Source organism: Tenrec ecaudatus, chromosome 16 (assembly GCF_050624435.1).
Source record: "Tenrec ecaudatus isolate mTenEca1 chromosome 16, mTenEca1.hap1, whole genome shotgun sequence".
Lineage (NCBI taxonomy): Eukaryota > Metazoa > Chordata > Mammalia > Afrosoricida > Tenrecidae > Tenrec > Tenrec ecaudatus.
Window position 1 is genome coordinate 8,667,136 of NC_134545.1, and position 21,502 is coordinate 8,688,637.

At 58.3% G+C, this 21,502-nt stretch overlaps 2 protein-coding genes across 2 annotated transcripts; both read right to left on the reverse strand.

Annotated features, from left to right (window-relative positions):
* Positions 1-1,002: 1,002 nt before the first annotated feature.
* Positions 1,003-9,031, reverse strand: ACADS (acyl-CoA dehydrogenase short chain). The gene is made up of 10 exons (XM_075534357.1): positions 8,915-9,031; positions 7,313-7,476; positions 3,749-3,898; positions 3,434-3,545; positions 2,985-3,136; positions 2,541-2,711; positions 2,324-2,461; positions 2,130-2,225; positions 1,850-1,906; positions 1,003-1,723 (listed from the first exon to the last, which is right to left on the reverse strand). Exons 1-10 carry the CDS (start codon positions 8,970-8,972, stop codon positions 1,571-1,573), a joined length of 1,251 nt encoding a protein of 416 aa, XP_075390472.1. The 5' UTR covers positions 8,973-9,031; the 3' UTR covers positions 1,003-1,570.
* Positions 9,032-10,504: 1,473 nt separating this feature from the next.
* Positions 10,505-21,198, reverse strand: UNC119B (unc-119 lipid binding chaperone B). The gene is made up of 5 exons (XM_075533778.1): positions 20,908-21,198; positions 17,860-17,973; positions 14,683-14,791; positions 14,432-14,604; positions 10,505-13,810 (listed from the first exon to the last, which is right to left on the reverse strand). Exons 1-5 carry the CDS (start codon positions 21,152-21,154, stop codon positions 13,698-13,700), a joined length of 756 nt encoding a protein of 251 aa, XP_075389893.1. The 5' UTR covers positions 21,155-21,198; the 3' UTR covers positions 10,505-13,697.
* Between the last annotated feature and the right edge of the window lie 304 nt (positions 21,199-21,502).

Below are 21,502 nucleotides of genomic sequence, written 5' to 3' on the forward strand. Positions count from 1 at the left end.
ATTCACCGTGGATTTTCCAAGTCTCCTGGTTCACGTAAGAAACAGTGCATTTAAGCAGGTTGCAACTATAGTTCACCTATTGTTCTATTATTCAAATTAGTAATCAAGATAACCGCAGATTCTGTGTGATCTGGTAGGGGAGGTGGGGGGAGGAGCAAGAGCGTGTCCCCTGGCTCCGGATGGCACTCAGTGAGGGCAGGCGCAGGGGGTGTGTGTGTGCCACAGTTGGCTCCTTCAGTTGTGGGTGGGCATTGTGCCTGGCAGAGTGATTGCCACTCTCTCCCGTGGGCACCTGTTAACTGCTGTCAGCCGATTCCAGCCCTGACCGGCAGCGCCAGGCAGGTCACCAGGCCTTCCTTCACAAGCCCCGGGAGGCAGCCTTTACTGCTTCGAGTCCCCCTCCCTTAATACCTCTGCTCCCATGTGTCCTCCCAGACGCTTCTCTCAGGACACTAGACCACAGCAGTCAGAAGCTTGGGCTCCAGCTGAGCTGAGAGCACCCCACTTGGGGCTAGGCCCCAGGGTCAGCCCCCCTGCCAGAGCGCTCAAGGCTGGCTGTGGGGGACGGCTGGAAGATGCTTCCTAGGGGCCTGAAGTCAGGGCCTCTGCAGCCTGCCCTCACGTGCCCACCACAGCCCACCTGGGCGTGCCTCGTCCTCCATCCCAGCTGATGGCAGGGTCTTCAGCCAGGAGGCCTGGCTGCATGGTCACTGGCTGAGGTGGACAGGCCCCAGCTCATTTTGCTGACAGCTTCACTGGGCTAGCCTGCCTCATACCATGAAGAACTTTCTCCCAGGGCAGAGACAGAACCTGACGACAGCCGCCACAGCCCCTGTCATGCGCAGGAGTGCCTGCGTGTGTACAAGCACACACACACACACACACACACACACACACCACAGCCCCCAATACACAGATTCATGAGCACATGTACACACCCAACTCCACAGGACCCAGCTCCGTCCCACAAGCACCAGGCAGGGGCCAGGACACAAGCCCAGGTACAATTGGCTTTATTCCCCAGCCAGCCCCACGTTCACTGCCCCTGGCTCCCTGTCCCTGTGGTACTTTATGTAGACAAGGTCAGTGGGTTCTGGGCCATCCCCACAAGCCCACACCACCCCCTACCCAGACTCTGCTGTTCTGAGCCTGGTCATTCTGGGTCATCCAACACCTTTTCCCGACTCTGAACCCGGGGACAGAGCAGAGGGTGCCTGGAGCCTGTCCATGCAGTTCTCAGGCTGAGCCCCTGGGCCCAGTAAGCAGATCAGACTGAGAATCCAGGACCCAGAGCAAAGGACCATGGAGCCCCACCGCGGGGGCCACTGTCACACGGAGAAAAGGAGGCACGTGGTGGAGAGGAGGTAGCAGGTCCAGGGAGCTGGCTGACCTGGTCCCTGAGACTTGCTCCCAGCAGTGTGGCCTAGGGGGTGTGACAGGCAGGCAGCAGCCAAGCCCCCTCATCCATCTTGGAGAAGAGACCTACGGACCCATGGCAGCCCAAGAGCCAGGCTCTCGAGGTTGAGTCCTAACGGGGCCCTGCACCCCAGCCTGGTCCCTGGGGCCAGACTCAGCTGCGGTAGCTCCTGAGCAGATGCCCTGCTATCACCAGCCGCTGTATCTCGCTGGTGCCTTCGTAAATCTCGGTGATGCGGGCGTCACGGTAGTGTCGCTCAGCCGGCATCTCTGTCACATAGCCCATGCCACCGAGGATCTGGATGGCCTGTGATGAGAAGCGGGCTCAGGAGTGGCAAGACCCCACCCCCACCCCCACCCCCACCCCTTGGGGCAGAGAGCCAGAGGGCAGGGGCAGTCCCCAAGATGACAGCTGGCCCACACCTCCACTCACCTGGTGGCTGATGGCGGTGGCGGCCTCTGATGCAGCCAGCTTGGCCATGGCAGCCTCCTAACCACGGGAGTGGCCCAGTCAGAAATGTCCTTGGGGGGCCGTGGTGCCTCAGCAGGGGAGGCCTGGGAAGTCCCTGCCTGCCCCCACCCCAGGAGCAAATGCCCACAGCCCCACCCCCATCTCTGACCCTGAGGCCACTGAACTGGGACCCACCAACTGCCTGCTCCACCCCTTGGCCTCGGAGCCCTGATTCTTGTCCAGGTGAGCCCTGCACCGGTACCTTGATGAATGGCTTCTTGTTGTCCTTCAACATGGCGGCACGCCAGGTCAGCAGCCGGGCACTCTCCAGGGCCAGGGCCATGTCTGCCAGCTTGAACTGCAACAAGACAGCCCCCACCCCACTCAGCAGCTGCCCCTCATCTCCCTTTCCTCCAGTGGCAGGGGGCCACAGAGCGGTGTCCCCTTGCCTCGTACCTGGATGCCCTGCAGCTTGGTGATGGGGGCCCCGAAGGCACTGCGGTTCTCCGCGTAGGTCACAGCACAGTCGAGCGCAGCCTGGGCAATGCCTAGGGCCTGCGAGGCGATGCCAATGCGGCCCATGTCCAGGGTTTGCTGTGGAGATGGCCTGGTTAGCGGCTGGCAGCTGAGTCCCCCACCCGCCTACCGGGCCCCATGCCCCAGCCCAGCGCACCATGGCGATCTTGAAGCCCATGCCCGGCTCCCCCAGCAGGTTGCCCTTAGGGATGCGGCAGTCCTCGAAGATGAGGTTGGCTGTGGACGAGGCCCGGATGCCCAGCTTGTCTTCCTTCTTGCCCAGTGTCAGCCCAGGCGTTGGCATGGGAACCAGAAAGGCACTGATGCCCTGAAAAGCGCCCCCATGTCTTTTCACAGGGTGGTCCCAGGCCCACCGTCTCTGCCCACAACACAGCCACCAGCTCCACCCCCGACGTCCTGCCCAGCCACAGCACAGCGTCCCCTGCTGGTCAGTGAAAGGCCCCCCAGGGAGGGAGGGCCAGCTCCCCAGGACAAGCACCGCCACCAATTAGGCCACAGTCCCAGGGAGAGGCGAGGCGCCTGGATCTAGAGACTGTGAATGCAGCCAGGAGCCGCCGCTGGCCTTTCTCTGGGCGCCCACCTTGTGTTTCTGGGACCTGTCCGTGCTGGCGAAGACCACAGTGGCGGAGGCCTCCCAGGAGTTTGTGATCCAGGCTTTGGTCCCATTCAGGACCCACGAGTCACCGTCTGCCAGGGCCGTGGTGGAGGCGGCGCCCGCGTCGCTGCCATTCCCTAGCCCCCACACAGTGTAAGGTTGCCTCCACCCTACCCGGCCCCGCCATCCACTTGACCCCAAGACCCTACAAACCAGGCTCTGAGAGTGAGTGTGGGCACCCACGGGCCAGTGCACCAAGGCCCAGAGGTCATGCAGGCAGGTGGAGGGCATCTTCCCAGGCTCTGGAGGACCTGGTCTTGCTGACCCAGGCGGGCCTCTCCAGCGAGGGCCCTCAGCTCCAGCCTGAGTCTGTCCCCATGATTCTGGGTAAGGGAAGGGTCAGGTCAGGCCAAAACCCACTACCCACCAGGTACCTGGCTCGCTGAGGGCGAAGCAACCAATTTTGTCACCACTGGTGAAAGGAGTGACCCACTGCTGCTTCTGCTCCGCGGAGGCGAACTTCAGGAGGGGCCCCAGATAGAGCGACTAGGGGACAAGGGGTGGTCAGAGCCTTCCAGTCTAGCCGCCTGGGCCCCGGGGGGTTTTGGGGGCCGTCCTCTCGAGATGGGAGACCCCTGGGCACCCTCCTCAGGTTTCCCGCCCAAGGTCAGCCCTCTGGCTAGAATGCTACCGCGCCCCACCCCACCTTGCCCCCCAAACCAGTGCCTCTGAGGGCCAGGGACGCTCACGTTGTTGACGCTCATGATGACTCCGGCCGAGGCACAGCCCCTGCTGATCTCCTCCATGGCGATGGCGTAGGCCAGGTAGTCCAGGCCGGCGCCGCCCAGCTCCTCCGGCACGTCCATGGCCAGGAGCCCCAGCTCACCCATCTTCTTCACCTGGCCCCGGGGAGATGGCGGTAACTCAAACCTCAGAGACTCACTGCCATCAAACTCCCCCTCGCAGCTGTCCCTGTGCTCTTCCAAGGCTGGAAAGCCCGCCCAGCCCGAGGAAGCCCCGCCTGAGGAACAGCTGGAGATTTCCAACTGTGGACCCTGTGGTTGGCTGTCCAATGCGGAACCGTGGGGCTCCTCCCACCCCCCCAACCCTGCCCACTCCCCCAGGTCTCTTAGGGCTTGAGCAGGTGCTTCAGAAACTCAGGCCAGGTGACCTCCCAAGTTCATGAGTCCCTGACCCAGCTGGCGGAGGAGGCCCACAGGAAGGCACGATACTCAGCCAAGCCCTTCCCTGAGCCGGTTCCTGTTCCCCCTCCACCAAGTGAGTCACCTCTGGTCACAGGTAGACAGTGGCAGGGAAAGTCCCCCACCCCCAGGAGGGCCTCTCAGGCGGTAGATGCTCTATTTGATCTACGAGCAGATGCGGGATAGACACGCAGCTGCTGTGATCCTGAGGCGAGACCACCAGGCCTTTCTTCCGCGGTGCCTCTGGGGAAGTTCACATGCCCGCCTTTAAGTCAGTCGTCAAGCACAAACTCTGCCACCAGGGCCTTAAACAGTGTATGAGTTCCTGGGATACGGAATTCCCGATGGCACAAATGATTACGGGCTTCCCTCCGAGCCATGAGGTTGGCAGTGTGACCCCCGCCTGGGGCGCCCCTGGAGGCCTAGCACTCAGCTTCCCTGAGAACCTGAGGACACCGATCTCCCTGCACACGTGGAGCAGCCTACACCCGGAATCCAGTAATCCCACAAATGGGAGATGAGGCTGTCTGCTCCCAGAAAGATTTAGGGCTCCAAAAATCCAGCCGAGCTGTTCTACTCTGCCCCAGAGGGTCACTCTCCAGAGCCGTGCTCCGCTCCAGGTGGCAGTGGTGTTGTACCAGTGTAACCAACCTCACTGGATTCTTGGGAGTTTGGTGAACAGCCTGGTGAGCTCTGTGCCTAGCAGTTTGACACGTGTGCCCTTGGCAGCCTTGGTTCTCCATCTGGACCTGTGACCAGGGGGCCTTTTCAAGAACACATCTTGAAGCATCAGGCTGCCGCAGCTCTGGGGGGGAGGTGCCTGGGGGGGTCACACTGCTGACCCACGGCAACGTCCCATGCCAGCGGGCACCATGACTTCCTGGCATGTTCTCAGCTGCACAGGACCAGACACCCAGGTCTTCCTTCATGGAGCTGCTGGGTGGACTTGAACTGCCAGTCTTCAGGTCAGCACTGGCATGCAAACCAGCCCGGCGACCTCAGCAAACCGTAGGCAGGCAGGCAGGCAGGCAGGTCTTGGTGCCTAGCTCCAGAGGTCTCCCGATGCCCATCAGTCACCTCAGCCCGAGCCAGCGGCTGTGGGGCAGTTGGGAGGTCAGAGGGGTGAGTGCAACTTCCCACAAGCTCCCACGGCCACTGAGTCCAGTCCCACGCCGAGGGACCAGAACGGAGGAGCACAGTCCCATGGGCTTCCCTTTATGATGCCCCAACTTTCTCCTGAGGAGCAACTGGTGGGCTCAGATCGCTGGAGCACTTAACCACTGTGCCACCAGGCTCCTATGACCTTAGACCTTTCGAAGGACTGCTCCTTCACTGCCTTGACAAGGGGACAAAAAGCAGGACACCTTGTGGCTACTCTCCCAGAAGCTTGGTATGAAGACACTTAGAACCGATCAGGCTCGATACAGATGTGCTCAGCGACACGCAGGCATCTGTCAGCCTCAAGTCCCAGAGAAGCAGCAGCAAAGTGGCCATGAGCTGCGAGGCTCCATCGGAGGGAATTCATCTTCAGCTTTTCCAGTGCAGTGAGTTACCTGCCGGGGTCTTCTGTCTCCCGCAGTATGTGGGTGGGGCTTTTCCTCCCAGTCTGTCTCATTCTGGAAGCTCCACTGGAGCCCGTTCATGGACAGACGGGAAGTAGCTGTGCATGGTGCACTGGCCAGGAATCGAACCTGGGCCACACGGATGGAGAAAATTCTACCGCTGGTCCATCAGTGAGCTGGCCTGTGTGTCGCACTAGTGTAAGCAAACCCTTCGACGGAATTCATACTGACCAGGGAACCTGGGTGTCTAGATCATCCGCCATCATGAGTCCATCAGACCTCGCCGGCAGGCGACAAGGCAGGGCAGAGCTGAAATCTTATTCACTGTTTCTTGGGAAGCCAGCCAGGGGCTTTTAAGTCAAGCTGCCTGTGTCTCTGGTCAACCCGTGCTCTGGCTAGAAGGCAGAGTAGTTCTGATGCGTGAGGCTGCTGTACCTATTGGCGCTGTGCTGACTACACCCCCGGAGGGCTTTCAGTGTCCCCCGTTTTGGAAGCCGATTGCCAGGCCTTTCTTGTGCAGTGCTGCAGGGAGGGTTTGAAACGCCCCAACCTGTGGACTGTTTCGAATGGCTGATTGGTACAAAATCATCTCTCCTGGCCTCCAGGTGCGAAACTCCCAAGTTCCTGGGGGCAGCTGAGTAGTCCGACTACTACGCTGGATCTGAAGCCACTCTGACCTGTGAACCCCAGGGCCTCGATGGGTAAGATTTGAGGGAGAACAAGGAGAAGAAAATGGAGCAGGCGGGCTGTCATCTGGCAGGAAGAGGGACAGCATGCGGCGCTGGCTTGGGTACCTGGCCCTGGTCCTGTTTTCCCAGGGCTGGTCTGCTTGTTCCCAAGTCCTCTCCCCACAGACGGGTTTTCACACATCTTCACCAGTGGTACTGAAGAGGGACAGGGGGAGGGGGGCAGCTGAGGGTACGGTGTGTACAAGGTGGTGGGTGCAGGAAGATGGTGTCAGAGCCCCAGCCAAGACTGAGTCCAGTCTGCCTCCCGGCGGCTGCGCCTGTGCAGAGGCCTTTCCTAGGCCTGTGCTCCCAGAGAGCAGTGCAGATGGCCAGGCCTGTCTCCCGGGGCATCCCTGGGTGGGCTTGAACCAGCAACCTTCTGGTTGGAACCCCAGTGCAGCTCACTGTCATTATCAGTCATTATCAGCACACCGCCTGGAGCCCTGCTGGCCCAGTGGGTGATGCTGCCCTCAAGGTTGGTGGTTTGAACCCACCAGCCCCGCCCAGGAGACAGCTGAGGCCGGCTCTTCTCCTGTAAGCCCTAGGAAGCCCTCGGAAGCCCTAGGAGCAGTTTCATCACATCCTGGGGAGGGGGGTAGGTCGCTGTGAGTCGGAATTGACTTGCGGGCAGCGGACTGGGTTTGGCGTGGCCTGGCACATCCTAAGCCTGTCTACCACCAGATGTTAAAACCTGGCCAAGGGAAACCTGGAGAACCCCTCCCAGTCCCAGGCCCTGCCTCTGAGCTACCTATGGAGGGGTTGGGGGGTGGGACTTCTGCTTCCACCTGCCACCAGCACCACCCTGGCAGCTGCGCGCTCACCTGGGGTGCTGGGAAGCGGTGCTCCCGGTCCAGCTGGGCCGCGATGGGGACCAGCTCCTTCTCGGCAAAGTCCCTGCACGTCTGACGCAACATCTGGTGTGTCTCTGGCAGCTCCACGGACTGGTAGATGGTGTGTAACTGCCGCCAGGGCCGCCGGGCCAGAGCTGCCAGCAAGAGCAGGGGTCAGTGGGCCGGAAGGCAAGGTGGCCTTGTGAATAATACACCTGGATGCTATCAACTAATTCTGCCTCCAAGTGACCCTGGAGGGCAGGGCGGAACTGCCCTGCTGGGTCGCCAGACCACATCGGACAGCGACAGCTCTCCTGCCGAGCGTCCGCTCACAGAATGCTTCACTGCTCTGCCACCAGGCCTCCTCCAGGGCCACCACGGATCAGAATCATCTCCACATCAATGAGATTCAGAGGCAGAGTTCAGTGGCTCTCAACTGGGGACATCTGGATCCCCACAGGGCGTCTTGCTTGGGCCATGGGTGAGAAGGCAGCTCCTCGGAGTGGAAGTCCGCTCCCACAGACCCTGCAGGTCCCCTGTGTGCATCTAGGGCTTTCAAGGGGGTGTTTCTGAAGCGCCCACCAGACCGGGCTCCTGAGGTGCCTGCTGCAAGTGAACCGTGTCAGTGCCCGCTTCCTCTGGGCACTGGCCCCCACCCACTGGTCGGACTGTCAACAACCACTGCACAGCCCAGCAACGGGAGGCAAGCATGAGACTCAACTCAGTTTCTACCGCAGGTGGAGGGCGGGTGTGCCCAGTTCCTGGGGCGGGACAGTAACAGAGAGGGGCAGCGAAGAACCACCAGGTGGGCAGCTCCCAGCCTCCAGCAGCTCCGGAGAGCGGGAAGAGGCTGTCAGTTCCGGTCAAGATGGTCAATGGGCTCCATGGCAGGGGGTTGGTTTTGCTGTTTGGAGGGTGGGGGCGGTCGGTGCTACTGATTATTGTGCAGTTGGCTAGCTCTCGGTGACCTGATGTTTAACACGGTAAACAGAGCAAAGGGGCGCCAAGTTCATGGTCTCTGCTATGCCTGAGCACCTTGGGGAGGCTGCTGCTCCCCTATCGTCACTGTTACTCGGGGGAGGAGGGTCCCCGCCGTGGTGTCACTGCTGCGGTCGCTGGAGCGAACTGCTCCGAGGGGAAAGAAGCTGACTAAGCGGTCAGCGCGACGCGGGTGCACAGCGGTTTGGGTGGGCTGTGACCGCCCGGGGTTATAGGAACCCTTACAACGAACGACGCTAGGAGTTTGGTACGACGACCCAGGTGTGACTGCGGCCATCTTACACGCGAGCCAACTGAGGCTCACAGGAGTCCTGGGTGCGGAGCCGGGCAGGGTTCAAATGCGCGCAGAAAGGGTGCCTTCTGCGCCCCTGGGAGTCAAGTCGGCGGTGGAGCGGTGGACGCAGCCGTGAGAACTGGGCGAGGCCCAGCTCAGGGGTCATTCCGCGGGCCGGGGGTCACCGACGGGCCGCGCCGGCGGTAGGAGCCCCGGAACTAGGGGAAAGGCCGCCCGCGGCGAGGGCAGGACCGGGCGCCCAGGGCGCGTCTCCATCGGCCCGGGGGGCTGCCCCGCCGGACGGCGCCCGGGGCACTCACCCGGGCGGACGCGGACGCGGACGCGGGCCCAGGCCCGGACGAGCAGCGCGGAGGCCATGGCCGACGGGGGCTGGGCTTCGCGTCTCCTCGTCGACCTCCCGCGGCGCGCGCGGGTTCCGGACTGCGGGGGGCGGGGCTCTGGGCGTGTCCCGCGGGCGCGCGCGGGTTCCGGACTGCGGGGGGCGGGGCTCTGGGCGTGTCCCGCGGGCAGTGGGCGGGGCAAAGCGGTCACGTGCTCGCTGGCCTCGGGCTCGGGCCCGCCCCGCGCCTGCTGCCCTCCTCCAGGCGTCTGAGGTTCACCAGCCCGTTAATAAAAATGCTGAATGGGCAAAGCCACCAAGAGTCCCTCTCTGGACCACAGGGATCGTAATCTTGGATAGCAGCCGTGGGCTTCGAACCCTTGGGAGCCTGCCCCATCTCATTAAACTCATAGCCCATGGGCCAGAAGCACCGCACCACCTGGCCCCTGGCTACTTGGCCCCCACGATCCCTGCCACTGAGTATCCTTGCTCTGTTCCTCTGGCACCTCCAGCTTCTCCCCGTCCGTGGGCCTTGCAGTCCTGGTTCCCGGGTCTGGAATGTACCTCTTCAGATGACACGCGCACGTGCACGCTCCTTCCCATTTCATTTCACCCATGGTACTTCCCCCCCCATCCCCGGTGATCTCTCTCCCAGTTGCCAGCTTTGTCAGAGAGGTAGGGCTTTGCCTGGCTCTGTGTCTAGTACGTAAGCCCAAGAAATGGATCAGAGATTTCTTTCCTCCCAGGCTGGGATGCAGTGGAGTGGGGCAGCTGCGTCCCTTCCACGCTAGTCTCCTATCACAGCCACGCGCTCATTCCTAGCTCCCTGATCAGGGCAGCTTTTCCCAGGAAGGCTGGACGGCTGTTGCTGCTCAGAGACAAAGTGCCGGTTGTCCTCGCGGCCTCCCAGCTCAGCCAGGCATCTGTCATCAGTGCAGACCCACAATCCGGAGACTGTCTTGCAGAAAGTGCCACTTCCTAGTCTGAAGATGCAGCAAAATCCTTCGGGCTGGCCTTCCTGGAGCTGCAGGCAAGAGCGGTCTCCACACACATTTTAAAACACAACAGGTGACTCCTCTGGGTCCTGCCCGGCCCTTTCTGAGGGGCCCTGGCCCTGGGAGAAAGGAGGACAAGAGCGTGCAGCACATTAGGCTTGGGGGGCAGAGGCCAGACCACCTCTTTGAGTGCCACTGACCTCCTAAGTCAGACTCACATTTTAAACTTCCTTGCGATGGATTTTCTGTGATGGGGTCTTGTGCACGGACCCAAACTCCTCACTTGGCCCTTTCAGTGACCTTGGTAACCCCAATTTAGAAGTGTCTGTGGGAAAATGGAAATGAACCAAGAAAGGGATTTCTCTACAAACCTTCTGAAACCCCTTTGTGTGGGATGTTCATTTCCAAAGCCCAGCAAGCAAAATATAAGGAAACACGTTAAAACACCACGCCCACATGGCTTCCCCATGACCCAGGAAAGCAGGTCCACTCATGAAACTACTCGGATAGGCACAGTAGCCAAGACGCAATCTTGGAACCCACCCCCAATGCGATGAAAGGCAGGAGCTTGCCAATACTGAGAAAATCCTTCCTTTATTCGGGTCTTTTGTGGCAAAATAACATCTTATACAAAGAAGCTCCCAGGTTCACTTTGGACACAGAACACAGTGGAATACGGACCTTGGGAGGTGGGGACATGGGTGACAGGTCATTGAAGTGTATTAAATTCTGTGAAAAATAGATTTACAGGGAGAAAAATAAAATTCCGCCACGTCAATGACTGTGTGTGATCCTTGGTAGGACAAGGGTCCGTCCACCACCAGGTCCTGCCGTGACTGAGATGTTCTGGGACGTGGAATGTGAACGACAGAGCCTGGGCTCCACCCCAGGTACACAGTGCCTTCCCTCCACACCAAGACGGGCCTCCGAGGCGGCGAGGAGTCTGGACACTGAATTTTAGGGTAGTCCCCGGGGCAAACCCAATGCCACAGTGACTGAGACCAACAGGGCAGGACACACAAAGGCAGGTGCCCCTGGATTTGTGGGTCAGATGCAGTCCATGGAATCCATGCCATAGATGAGTCCCACCTCAACTGGAAGCACAGGGTGGCAACTACCTAACCGCTTCTCCAAAGCATGGCCCACGGCGCCTGGGATTCAAGGAGCCCTCGTGGTTTTGTGAACTGCTGGCTGCTAACCAGTCAGCAGTTCAAACCCACGAGCTGCTCTGAAACAGAAAGATGAGGCTGTCTGCTCCCCTAAAGATGTAGTCTTTGAAGCCCTATAGAGAGTATTTCTACTCTGTCCTATAGGGTCACTATAAGCCAGAATGGGCACAGTGGCAGTGAGTAGTGGGGGCTTGCGAAGTGGATGGCCCTACAGTGGGTGTGTTTCCAGGAGGCCATGTGGCCCTCGCCTATGAGATGGCTTCGGGCAAACACATATGGCAAGATCCTCTCCCACAAGCCCAGAACCCCGTCCTCCTTTCTGTTCACCCTTCCACACGTAGAGGAAACCAACCAGGGTCTTCTTTGGAGAAGTGAGGAGGGCATCCCAGGCAAAGGCTCCATAGAGCAAGAGCGTCTCTGCCCGGGAGGCCTAAAGGAAAGGGGCGGGAATCAGACAAAACTAGCAAGGGGGCCTGATGTGCCAGGCTCTGGAAAGCACCACCCGGGAGCTCCTCAGACGCAAGCTCTAGGGGGTGCAAGGCTCCTTCAACTGTGACATCATCATGAGATAACCTGCTCTCAGCAGTCCGGCTGCTGTGATAACACAGACCCTGATTCTTATAGCTCCCTTCCATTCAGAGAAAGGGTCGCTTCCAACGGGTTCCCTGGGTCAGGCACAGAAACGGGCATTTCCAACTCCCCCGGGCAGCTTGAGTGGTAACCCTTCTTCTAAGATTTCCTGAGTGGCCAGACGCAGACAGCAGACCTAGGGAGCAGCAAGTCAGGTTCCTGTCCTACTGGGCACAGACTATGTCTTGGCCTCTGAAAGGCTTCAGTGGGCCGGCAGCTAACGAGGGAGCGAACACGCCCTCCTCAGGCAGACTCCACCTGTCTTCCTGCCTTACTAGAGCCGACTCTGTGAGAAAGAATCCCACTCAGGTCTCGTGGCAGGCTTCCCTGGGGCCCACTTCCAGGCCACATGGACAGAGGGACTGAGGGAGCCCAGGACTCAAGGGTGAGGCTCCATGAGGAGACACAGGGCAAGGAGACAGTGCTGCTGTCTCCACCGCCCAGGAGAGGCGGTGGCCATGCCGCCTGCCCTGCAGCACATGGGTAGGGCCGAGTACACACCAGGCACCTGCATAGAGTCCACCCGTTTCTAAGAGCCATCCAGCTTGGCAAGCAGCAGCCTGTTAGGCCAGTCTGCACAAACACACACAAGAGCTGCTAGCTCAGGGCGGACACAGTCCAGAGCCCCAGGCCAAGTTCAAATATGCTCAGCCCTAGAATCCATGCAGAGGACAGCAGGGGTCGGTGAAGGGGCCACACAGCCTTCGTGCCAAGAACCTTGTTAACTGTGAGTCCACAGTGACAACTATCACACTTCCAGACCTCCCCACTGACCCCCGTCTATCAGTGCAAAAGAAACCCTCCCCACCCCCCACCCTCAGGAGCTGAGGCGGGGAGCCTGACCCCTAAGGCTGGGGATAAAAGGCGCTTCCAGGATACACAGGGGCACTTTTTCAAGAACACTTCTCTGGGACAGGCTGCCTCAGCGCCTTTGCTCTGTCCACATGCCTGGTCCAGCCGGCCAGCTAGAGACTAGAATGGGCTCTGCTTACACTGGGCCTTCCAGGATGATCCCAGCAGCTGCTTCAGGCCAAAGGCAGACAGGAAAGCCCTCTAAATAGGACACGCGCAGGTTTTTCCAACAGGGCCAGTGAAAGGCCAGTGCACCAGGCCACGCCAGCGGCTCGGTGACCATCCAGGCCATCAGGAGCCGGCTGGGCCCAGCTCCGGCAACCTGGAAGCGCGACACAAGTCTTGCTGCACCTCACCTGAGTGGCAGTGCCACCGATGTTTCATAAAACCTCCAAAGAGAAGTCTGGAATTAGAAAAGACAGAAGAAACCGATGCGGGGCCTACTGGAGCCTCAGAAGACCCAGGTATTCCATGAGCAAGACACACCCCTCATTCTGAAGGGTCCCCCTTGGTTTCCGGAGCTGCTCCAGACAGCAAGCTGTCCCCTCCCCACCGGAGACAGGAAGGCACTGCCAGGCTGACTGACACCTCTGTTCATCCAAGGATGACTGGCTACCCCGAAGGCGCTGGGAGTGGAGCCTGAGTCACCATGTATGCCAGTGTCCAACCTCACCCTCCTGGCACCAGCCCTTCTCCGAGCTCCTTCCAGTTGGGAGGATGGGGCAGCAGCTGAGGACGGGCTCTTGAGGTGCCCAAAAGGGCTCCCTCTGCACCTGGAACCATGAGATGAACTGCTCCCGGCGAATGGCCCAGCTGGCACTGTCCTCCAATAGGCCGCCAGAAGGGACACTGTCCTTGTGGTCTGGATTCCAGGAGCCTTACCCTAATCTCTGACTTTGCTATGGTACCTCTGCGACCTGCAGGTCCAGGGGAAGGGCAGAGGGAGCCTTGGGGAGAGAAGGCAGCTGTGCGGCACACACCCCGGCGAGTAGCACGGGGACGGCCTTGGCTTCCCGAGCTGGGTTCCAGAAGTGTGTTGAGAGAAGCAGCTTCTAGCACCTGTGAGCGCCAGGAGCTCATGGCCACAGCACCGCACCTCCCCTGGGGCCCCCCGTAGTCACTGGCCCCCGTTATAAGCATAGTCCGCCTTGTTGTGCATTATCAACTTGTTGTCGACAAAATAGAAGCTGTCGGAGCGGGTCTCATAAGGGTGTTCAATCATCAGTCGAACTATAAGTCAGGAAAAAAAGACAAAAACACTGCGTGTGAGTCCGCCTGCCCTCTGGGCTCAGTGGGAAACACGACTTCCTGCCCGTCTCTCACATTAGCTGGTCCTTCTGGAGAACGCCCGTCTGCCCGGCAGGATAATGCTAGCACAGGGCCCGGCCCCCCCTAGGGAAGCGGGAGCAGAGGTGACTGACTGGAGGCTCCTGGACTGAACATGAGCTTGACTGCCACTGAGGCTGTACCCCACTAAACCTTGACCGGCCCGGTTCTCAGGCAGGCCGTGCCATGGGGACCACAGCAGCTCCCTGATTGGGGGGCTCTGCTGGGCCGACCAACTTGGTTCTCAGGCCACAGACGTGATGTCAGTGAAGCCTCTTCTTCCTTGAGTCTGGTTCCTTCCTTCCCACTTCTGTGCTACACACACCAGCCTTCTCCCTGGAGGGGTACCCCCAACAGACAGCTACAGGACTACAGAAGGAAAAGCTTCCCAGAGGCCCAACCCAGGCTGCCCCTCTGCTTCATCTCGGGGACAAAGGTCGCCCGTGTTGTTAAGCCCTCCCTGCTCCCACGGGGCACCGCCAGATGCCCGGGCGCGTGCCGGCCCTGAGGCTCGGGGACACGTACTGACATCCTCGGAGAGCTGGGGGAACTCGTAGATGTGCTCGCAGCTGTTCCGGCTGCTGGGGATGCAGAAGCCGAAATCGAAGTCAAAGTTCTTCAGCAGGCGCTCCCGGAAATAGTGCCGCTCAATCATCCGGAAGTTTGACACAGGTTTGTCCCCCACTGTGAACTCCACCCTGCAAGACAAGTCTCTGTCAGCTGGCTTGGCCAGGAGGACCCCAACACCTCAGTCCCCTGGGACACCTGGCACTCACGTGGCCCCAACGGTGCGGAGGCGGAGAAACGCCGGGGTGAACTGATAGCGGACGAACCGGCCGGCACTGATATCCACGTCTCCACCCTCGTCGCCGTCGTCCTCCTGGTCTGAAGAGCACACAAGCGTGAGCCCAGCCCAGCCATGGACGCCAGTCCAAGGCCTTAGGTGCCAGACCCCGGGCCGCACGCCACCCCGAGGCCCAGAGAGGTTAAGGAAAGAGTACCCAGACAGGAAACCCTAAGTGGAGGGCCCACCTAACCCGAGGTCACTTCAGAAACACTGTTGGCCAGTTACAAAATGGGTGCGTGGGGCGTGAGGGGCCGTGCCCCACGGGTAAAGCCTGGAGCACAGCTGGATTTCCCCCCTTTTGGTCTTTACGGGGTTTCAAAAAGTTTGTAAAAAACCCCATTCTCTTCTCATGACATCTGCCTTGCCCTGCTTTTTCCCCCTCCAGAAAAGACCTTTTAACATCTAAAGTATCAGAGGAAATAAAAACAGACTCAGTCATTAGCATCCTAGAACTGTCCATAGAAAGAATTTTCTCACATCGCAGTATAAATAAATTCTAAGAGGGACTTTTGGCTCCCCACCTCCCAGCCCCTTTGCCTGCTATCAGCGTCTAGAACAGTGTCTAGCCTCTAGGAAATGCTTGATACACATACATTTTTAATGAAGGAGTCAGGGCTCTCCCACCATACAACATGAAGAAGGGCATGGAGCTTGAAGCAAACTGGGACGCATTCGAATTCTCTGGGCTTCCACCCTGCCTCCACAGCTTGGCCAACAAACTAAACAACTCACTACCATGAGTGGATCCCAGCTCATAGCGACCCAGTGAGACAGGGCAGAACTGCACTGTGGGTTTCTGACGCGGCTATCGGCTGCCACAACTTGGGCAACTCACCTAAAGCCTCGTCTAGATTTTTCATCTCAGAAGAAAAAAATGACGACAGTAAGTAGAACTTAATTCATATATACGAGAGAAAGATGAGGTTGTCTGGTCCCATAAAGATGTATAGTCTCTGAAAATCTAAGTCGGTTCAGAATCGACTAGATGGAAGTGGTTTTTTTTGGCACAAAATCCACATAATTCAACAGTTCCATCATATTGAGAAGAATTGTACAATCGTGACCACAGTCAACTTTGGAACATTTTCTTCTTCCTTGCCCTCCTTGTTATTAGTTCCCCGCTTCCCTCCCAAGTCCCCTGCCAGGCCCCCAAGAAACCATTAATCCAGGTACTCCCTCTATAGATTTACCCATCCTGGATTTCATACACAGGAAAAAACTAACAAGTAAAACAGAGAACAACCTCAAGAGAAAGGCAGAAGACATTAAAAATGAAAACAAATTTAAAATGGGTCAAAAGGGAAAGCAAATAAGGTGTCAAACTTTAACCTAACTGCATCTCCAATAATCCACTTTCCAATGCTCTCTGCATGGTAACAAGGCAATTCATGTCCCCGGTCTATGGCCAGAGAGGATTAATCCACATGTATTCTCCCTTCACTTTCCCCCCCTTTAAAACTGAAACCTTTAAATGGGACAAAAGGGAGATCAAATTATATTTCATTGTAACCTAACGCCATCTGCCATAACTAATTTCACAATGTTCACATTCCTAGACTATGGTCAGAGAGGGTTCACCTGAGGCTTAATCTAGGAGGGGACCCCACAGCTATCCACAGCCTTCTGCAAACCAGATGTTCACAATTTAAATTCTGATATCATTCCCTCTTCCAGATTTGGATTTTTTCCAATCTTTGGATGACACAGGCTGCTGTGCTTCTTTCATGTGGACTTAGTTGACACCTGCCATGCCCTTTGTGGGGCCCCCTCATAGTATGCAGACAAGCTTGGCTTTTGACCGAATAGAGTGCCAATAGAAGGACAAGATTATTAAAGCAGGAAACAGTCAAAGGGATCCTTCAAGGAGTGTGTGAACTTCTGACAGGTAGTGATGACACACAATGACTGAAGGGAAAAGATCCTGGCCGGCAGCCTTGGGGTATTGTGCTTCCCTGGTGGGCTGGCTAGTCCTGGATTCTCCCACAGGCCTCTCTGAGTCCTGCCCCGCCTCCCCCACCACCCTCTCAGCACATTGGGATCCCTTGCAGTGGGGGGTGGGGGTGGGGGAGGCAGTTTACAGGATCTACAGTTGACCCTCTGGAGAGGGTTCCACTCTGTGGACTCTGAGCCCAGCCTGGCCACACACCTATGGTAGCCCCAGGGTCCTTAAAACATCCAAATAGGAGGACATGGGGCTGAGGGGCATGACACCACAGACACAGAAAGGCAGCTGGCCCTGAACCTCCCACGCGAGCCTGAGCCTTCAGCCACCTTGGTCACAGGAGAACACCCGGTGGAGGGGGACTAGGGCTCTGTGGATAAACTGAACTGAGGCTGTGGGAACATCTTTCAACTGTTTGAGACAATGAGACCTGCCTTATCAAGTTGTCAGGCTATTTATTTCTAAGTAGCAAAGCACAGAACAGCTTTGTTTTTGTTTTTTAAAAAGAGTGATTACAAGCTGATACTATGAAGGCTATCTGTGTGCCCTCATCTACTAGCTGCAGGGGGCGCCAAGCCTCTGGAGGTCACTGCAGAGCTGGGCATAATGCCTCTGGAAGACCCTCCAAGCACAGGGAATATCCACTGAGGGCACAGGAGGGGCCGAGTTCATGCCCTGGGGCTCTGTGTTCCTGCGAGGAGTGAGAGAGAAACCTGAGGAGAGGCTTACAGTGAACAGAATGAGAAAGGGCAGGGTACGACTGGAAATCTCAGTGCCACCCTTCCAGGATGTCTCCAGGACTCAAGTCTCTGGAGCGGTCTTCAACATGGTTTATTTTCAAGGATTCCTTTCCTAAGCGGAGGCACCAGCAAAAGTCTGCGCCCTGCTTTCCCTATCAGTAAAATGGAGGGGGCAGCAGTTCCTCTTGGAGCTGATGCGTTTGTCCCACCGGGTACCGCGGTGACCAGCAGAGAACAGACACCACCAGCCGTAGTCTCTCCCATGGGACCAGGAGGCCTCTGTGAGCACCAGGTCTTGGGAGATGGTGGCGCCTGGAATGGACACACCGGAACCACTGACATGGCAGACTATGGCACACAGAAGGGGGCCCCAGGCCTTTGGCTCCCATGGTAATCAGGCAAGGGCTACAGTGCTGGGGCCTACCTGCAACGCAAGGTTTGGCAATCTCAAAAAGCACCGTCCCCGTCTCCAGATCCCGAATTTTGAAGCGGGTGAAGTCAATACTGTAGACGTTGTCTTCTGGTTTACATAAATAATCTGGGGGGAAAAAGAGAGAGAGGACCGAGGATATTAAAGTCTCCAAATGCTTTGTTAGTCCACTACTTACTTCTCAAGTGTTGACCTAAAGTCCCAGTCCTTCCTTATACGACTCATATGAAATACCACCTGGCGGCCCCAATCGAAAGTGGTAGGAAGAGAATTCAGGAATCCAGGAGAGGAAAAATAGAACCCAGACTGGGGCTTGAATATGATGACTTGAAAGTTCTGTTTTAGATTCTGCGATCTTAGCAACAGAGATAGGAATGGGAATTTTTTTCTTTGGAAATACCACAAAACACACTGTAAACTGATCACCACAGAACAGACTTTTAAAACTCTCTTTAAAAACATTTGCTCTGACCTAATGGATAATATCGAAGCCCTGAGGGTGCTGCAGGAGCCCTGGTAGCATAGCGGTTACGCACTGGGTAGCCACAGACACACAACGTTGGCAGTTCAAAACCACCAGCCGCTCCAAGGTCCAAGTCACTTCAAGAAAGATGGTGCTTTCTATCCTCATCAAGAGTAACAGTCTTGGAAACTCACAGGGACAGTTCTACTGTCTTACAAGGTTAAGGTGACTAGATTTTAACATTGGTAAAGCAGGACACCAGTGGGACACCATTGATAAAACTCATATCCTGGCGAAATAGCCACATGGCAGCCGAAAACCGTATATCCTAGCTCGTCATGCAATCTTTCCAAAAATCGGGACTTTTTAAAAATGTTGCAGGACGCGGGAAAAATTGTTAAAAAGCAGGATGTCTGGTAGCCTTATACAAGGTCCCTGTGAAGTGCCACTGACTCGGTGCAGCGGGTGGGAGGGGGCGCAGTGGTGAAACACTCAGCTGCTGACGGAAAGGCTGTCGGTTTGAACCCACAGCTGCTCCACAGGAGAAAGGTGAGGCGGTCTGTCTCCATGAAGGTCAGAGGCTCACAAATCTGATGGGGAAGGGTCTACTTAAGGAGTCACTAGGAGTTGCAGCTGACTGGATAGCAGTGGGCTTCTGCCTCCCTCCCAGCCCGGTGGGGAATGTAGAAGGCCCCTTTGTAACACCAGTTAAATGCTCAGCTGCTAACCAACAAGCTGTCAATTCAAACTTACCCAGAAGCTCTGCAGGGGAAAGACCTGGTCATTTCCTATAGAGACCACAGCCTGGGAAACCCTATCGGGCAGTCCTACTGTCGCAGGGCGTTGCTAAGAGTCGAAAACCAACTCAACAGTACCCAACAATGGATAATGTGCTGCTTGCTAGGAACTAGGTGACAGCATACTTTTTCTGGAACAGGCCAGACAGAAACATTTTAGGCTGAGCGAGCCATACATGGCTTCTGCCAAAGCTGCTCCACCACGCTGACCTTAGAGCGCAGAGGCAGCATAAAGCCAAAGACCCCAGTCCTCTGCTGTCAAGTCTCTTCTGACTCAATAGCGGCCCTAGAGAGTCTCCAAGTCCCAGTCTTCACCACGGCCCACGGCCTTATCTATCTCCCTCCAGGAGGAACCACAAAGCCACCGGATGACTTCTGCACCTTTGGAGACCCCTCAAATAAGCAACTTGCTGAAGGGCACAGCCTCCATTCCCCAGCCAGACCTGAGCACCAGCAGACTGTGTTGCCCTCGCCCTGCCCTGACCTTGGGATCCGGAGGGAGCAGGAGGTGAAGAGAAGGCGGATGCTGAGCACTTCCGTGCGTCAGAGCCCCAAGCGTCAACTGGGGCAGAACAGAAGCGGCTTTGACAGCGCTTCAGTGAAACTAGAGAGCAAGAGCTGCTAAAGATAAACCTAGGCCTACAAGGGCCACTCTCAAGAGTAGGAGCATGGGGGCAGCAAAACACCCAGAGACAAATTAAAACCACTTTGAAGAGGGGACTACCCTTCCAGGTGGGCTGGACCAAGGTCCAGTCCCCCCATCCCTAAAGTCACTTGGAGCTGCCACCAGCTCACTGGGGCACCCTTGAACAGACTACTTAAAGCAACACTGTAGATGACACGACAGCAGCCTTGGGTCCATCAGGGGGAATTTGGGGGGCCTGGGCAAGGCCAACCAGGTCTAAGCTGCAGGTACCTGCAAACTCCTGGAGGAAACAGCAGCAAAAGAAAGGGCATCAAGGTACTGGAAGGGAACAGAAAGAGCAGGGAGAGGCCTATGAACCTCTTCCCACCTTTCCCTAAAGCAAAGGAGAGGTTCTGGATGGTTGCCTTTTATGCAAACCCCAATCCTGAAACCTTACACGGTGCTCAATGTACAAGAATGCACGTGAAAAGCAGGCCTCCCGTTTCCAGGTTTTGTGCACCAACGGAAACTTTATCATGGCTCTGTAATGCGGCAGGGTTGTGCAAGTGCACAAAACGCCCGGCACTGCGTGTTGAAGAAAGCAAAGCTCACCTGTGCACAAAGGGGCAATGCTGGGGGCAAGAGGGGGGAGCCACCCCCCAGGCTGGAGGAGAGGAGAGGAAACGGGTAGGAGCTTCAGCAGGACAGGGGGTCTGCGGAAGCCGGGGTGGTGGCTGGTGGCAAGGGGTCTGGATGCCCGGGAACCTTCCGATGGTTGGGTTGGGAAGTTACAGCCTGCGGGGCAAGGGACCCACTAGTTAGGGGGTCCTGGCCAGCGGCTGGGTGCAGAGGGCCCCTCCCAAATCAGGTCCGGATGAGATGGGGAACCGGCCAGCCATGGGTGCAGCCTGTGGTACCGGGACCCGGGGGCTGGTGGCGGTCCAGGTGCGCCCCTTCCCCGCTCGGCCCAGATGAGGGAGGGGCTGGGAGGCGGAGCCCCCAGGGGGCTGAGCAGCGCGGCCCGGCGCCGGCCGGCGGGGCCTGGGTGGAGCCCGGGCCGCCCGTGCGCCGGGAGCGACCAGGCCTGCTGCAGGCTACCAAGGACCCGAGGTCCGGCGCGAGGGCGGAGGGGAGGTCGCGGCCCGCCTGACACTCACTCTCGGTGACCCGGCTCAGGCGCAAGACGTGCTCGGGCCGAATGGTGTCCAGAGCCAGCAGTTCCTGCTCAGTGACCGCAGCCCCGCCGCCGCCGCCGTCGGCCGCGTGAGGGGGCGCCGGGCGCCGCGCCTTGAGCCGGTTCAGGACGCCGGCGCCCGCCTTCTTCTTCTCCTCCTTGCCTGCTCCCAGCCCCCCGGGCCCAGCTGCCGACCCCGCGGCCACGGCCTTCGGGTTCGACCCGCTCATCGCTTCGCCGCCAAGATGGCTGCCGCCCCCACAGCGCCGTAACTATGGAGGCGGGGGCGGAGCCGAGGCGGAGCGCGCCAGGAGGCGTGGCCGGGGCGCTGGGGGGCGGGGCGCTCCAGAGGCGGGGCCGGGAACTGGGGGCGGAGCCGGGGCGGGGCGCGCCAGGAGGCGGGGCCGGGACGCTAGGGGGCGGGGCGCTCCAGAGGCGGGGCCGGGGCGGGGCGCGCCGGGAGGCGTGGCCGGGGCGATATGGGCGGGGCCTGCGGCGGGGCGGGGCTGCGCGCTAAACCAACTTTGGAGGAACCCCTGGTGGCGTGAAGGGGCTGCTGGGGGCTTTGGTCACCCCCG

What these genes read in the sequence shown, in the direction of transcription:
- UNC119B (XM_075533778.1), bottom strand. Translation starts at nt 21,154, where the DNA reads ATGAGCGGGTCGAACCCGAAGGCCGTGGCCGCGGGGTCGGCAGCTGGG. An exon ending in TGCCAAACCTTGCGTTGCAG is followed by an intron (nt 14,792 to 17,859) that starts GTAGGCCCCAGC and finishes TGTGCTCTTCAG; the next exon opens with ACCAGGAGGACGACGGCGAC. An exon ending in CCAGCTCTCCGAGGATGTCA is followed by an intron (nt 13,811 to 14,431) that starts GTACGTGTCCCC and finishes CCTGACTTATAG; the next exon opens with TTCGACTGATGATTGAACAC.
- ACADS (XM_075534357.1), bottom strand. Translation starts at nt 8,972, where the DNA reads ATGGCCTCCGCGCTGCTCGTCCGGGCCTGGGCCCGCGTCCGCGTCCGC. An exon ending in TCATCATGAGCGTCAACAAC is followed by an intron (nt 3,546 to 3,748) that starts GTGAGCGTCCCT and finishes CTTGTCCCCTAG; the next exon opens with TCGCTCTATCTGGGGCCCCT. An exon ending in TGGGCTTCAAGATCGCCATG is followed by an intron (nt 2,462 to 2,540) that starts GTGCGCTGGGCT and finishes CCATCTCCACAG; the next exon opens with CAAACCCTGGACATGGGCCG.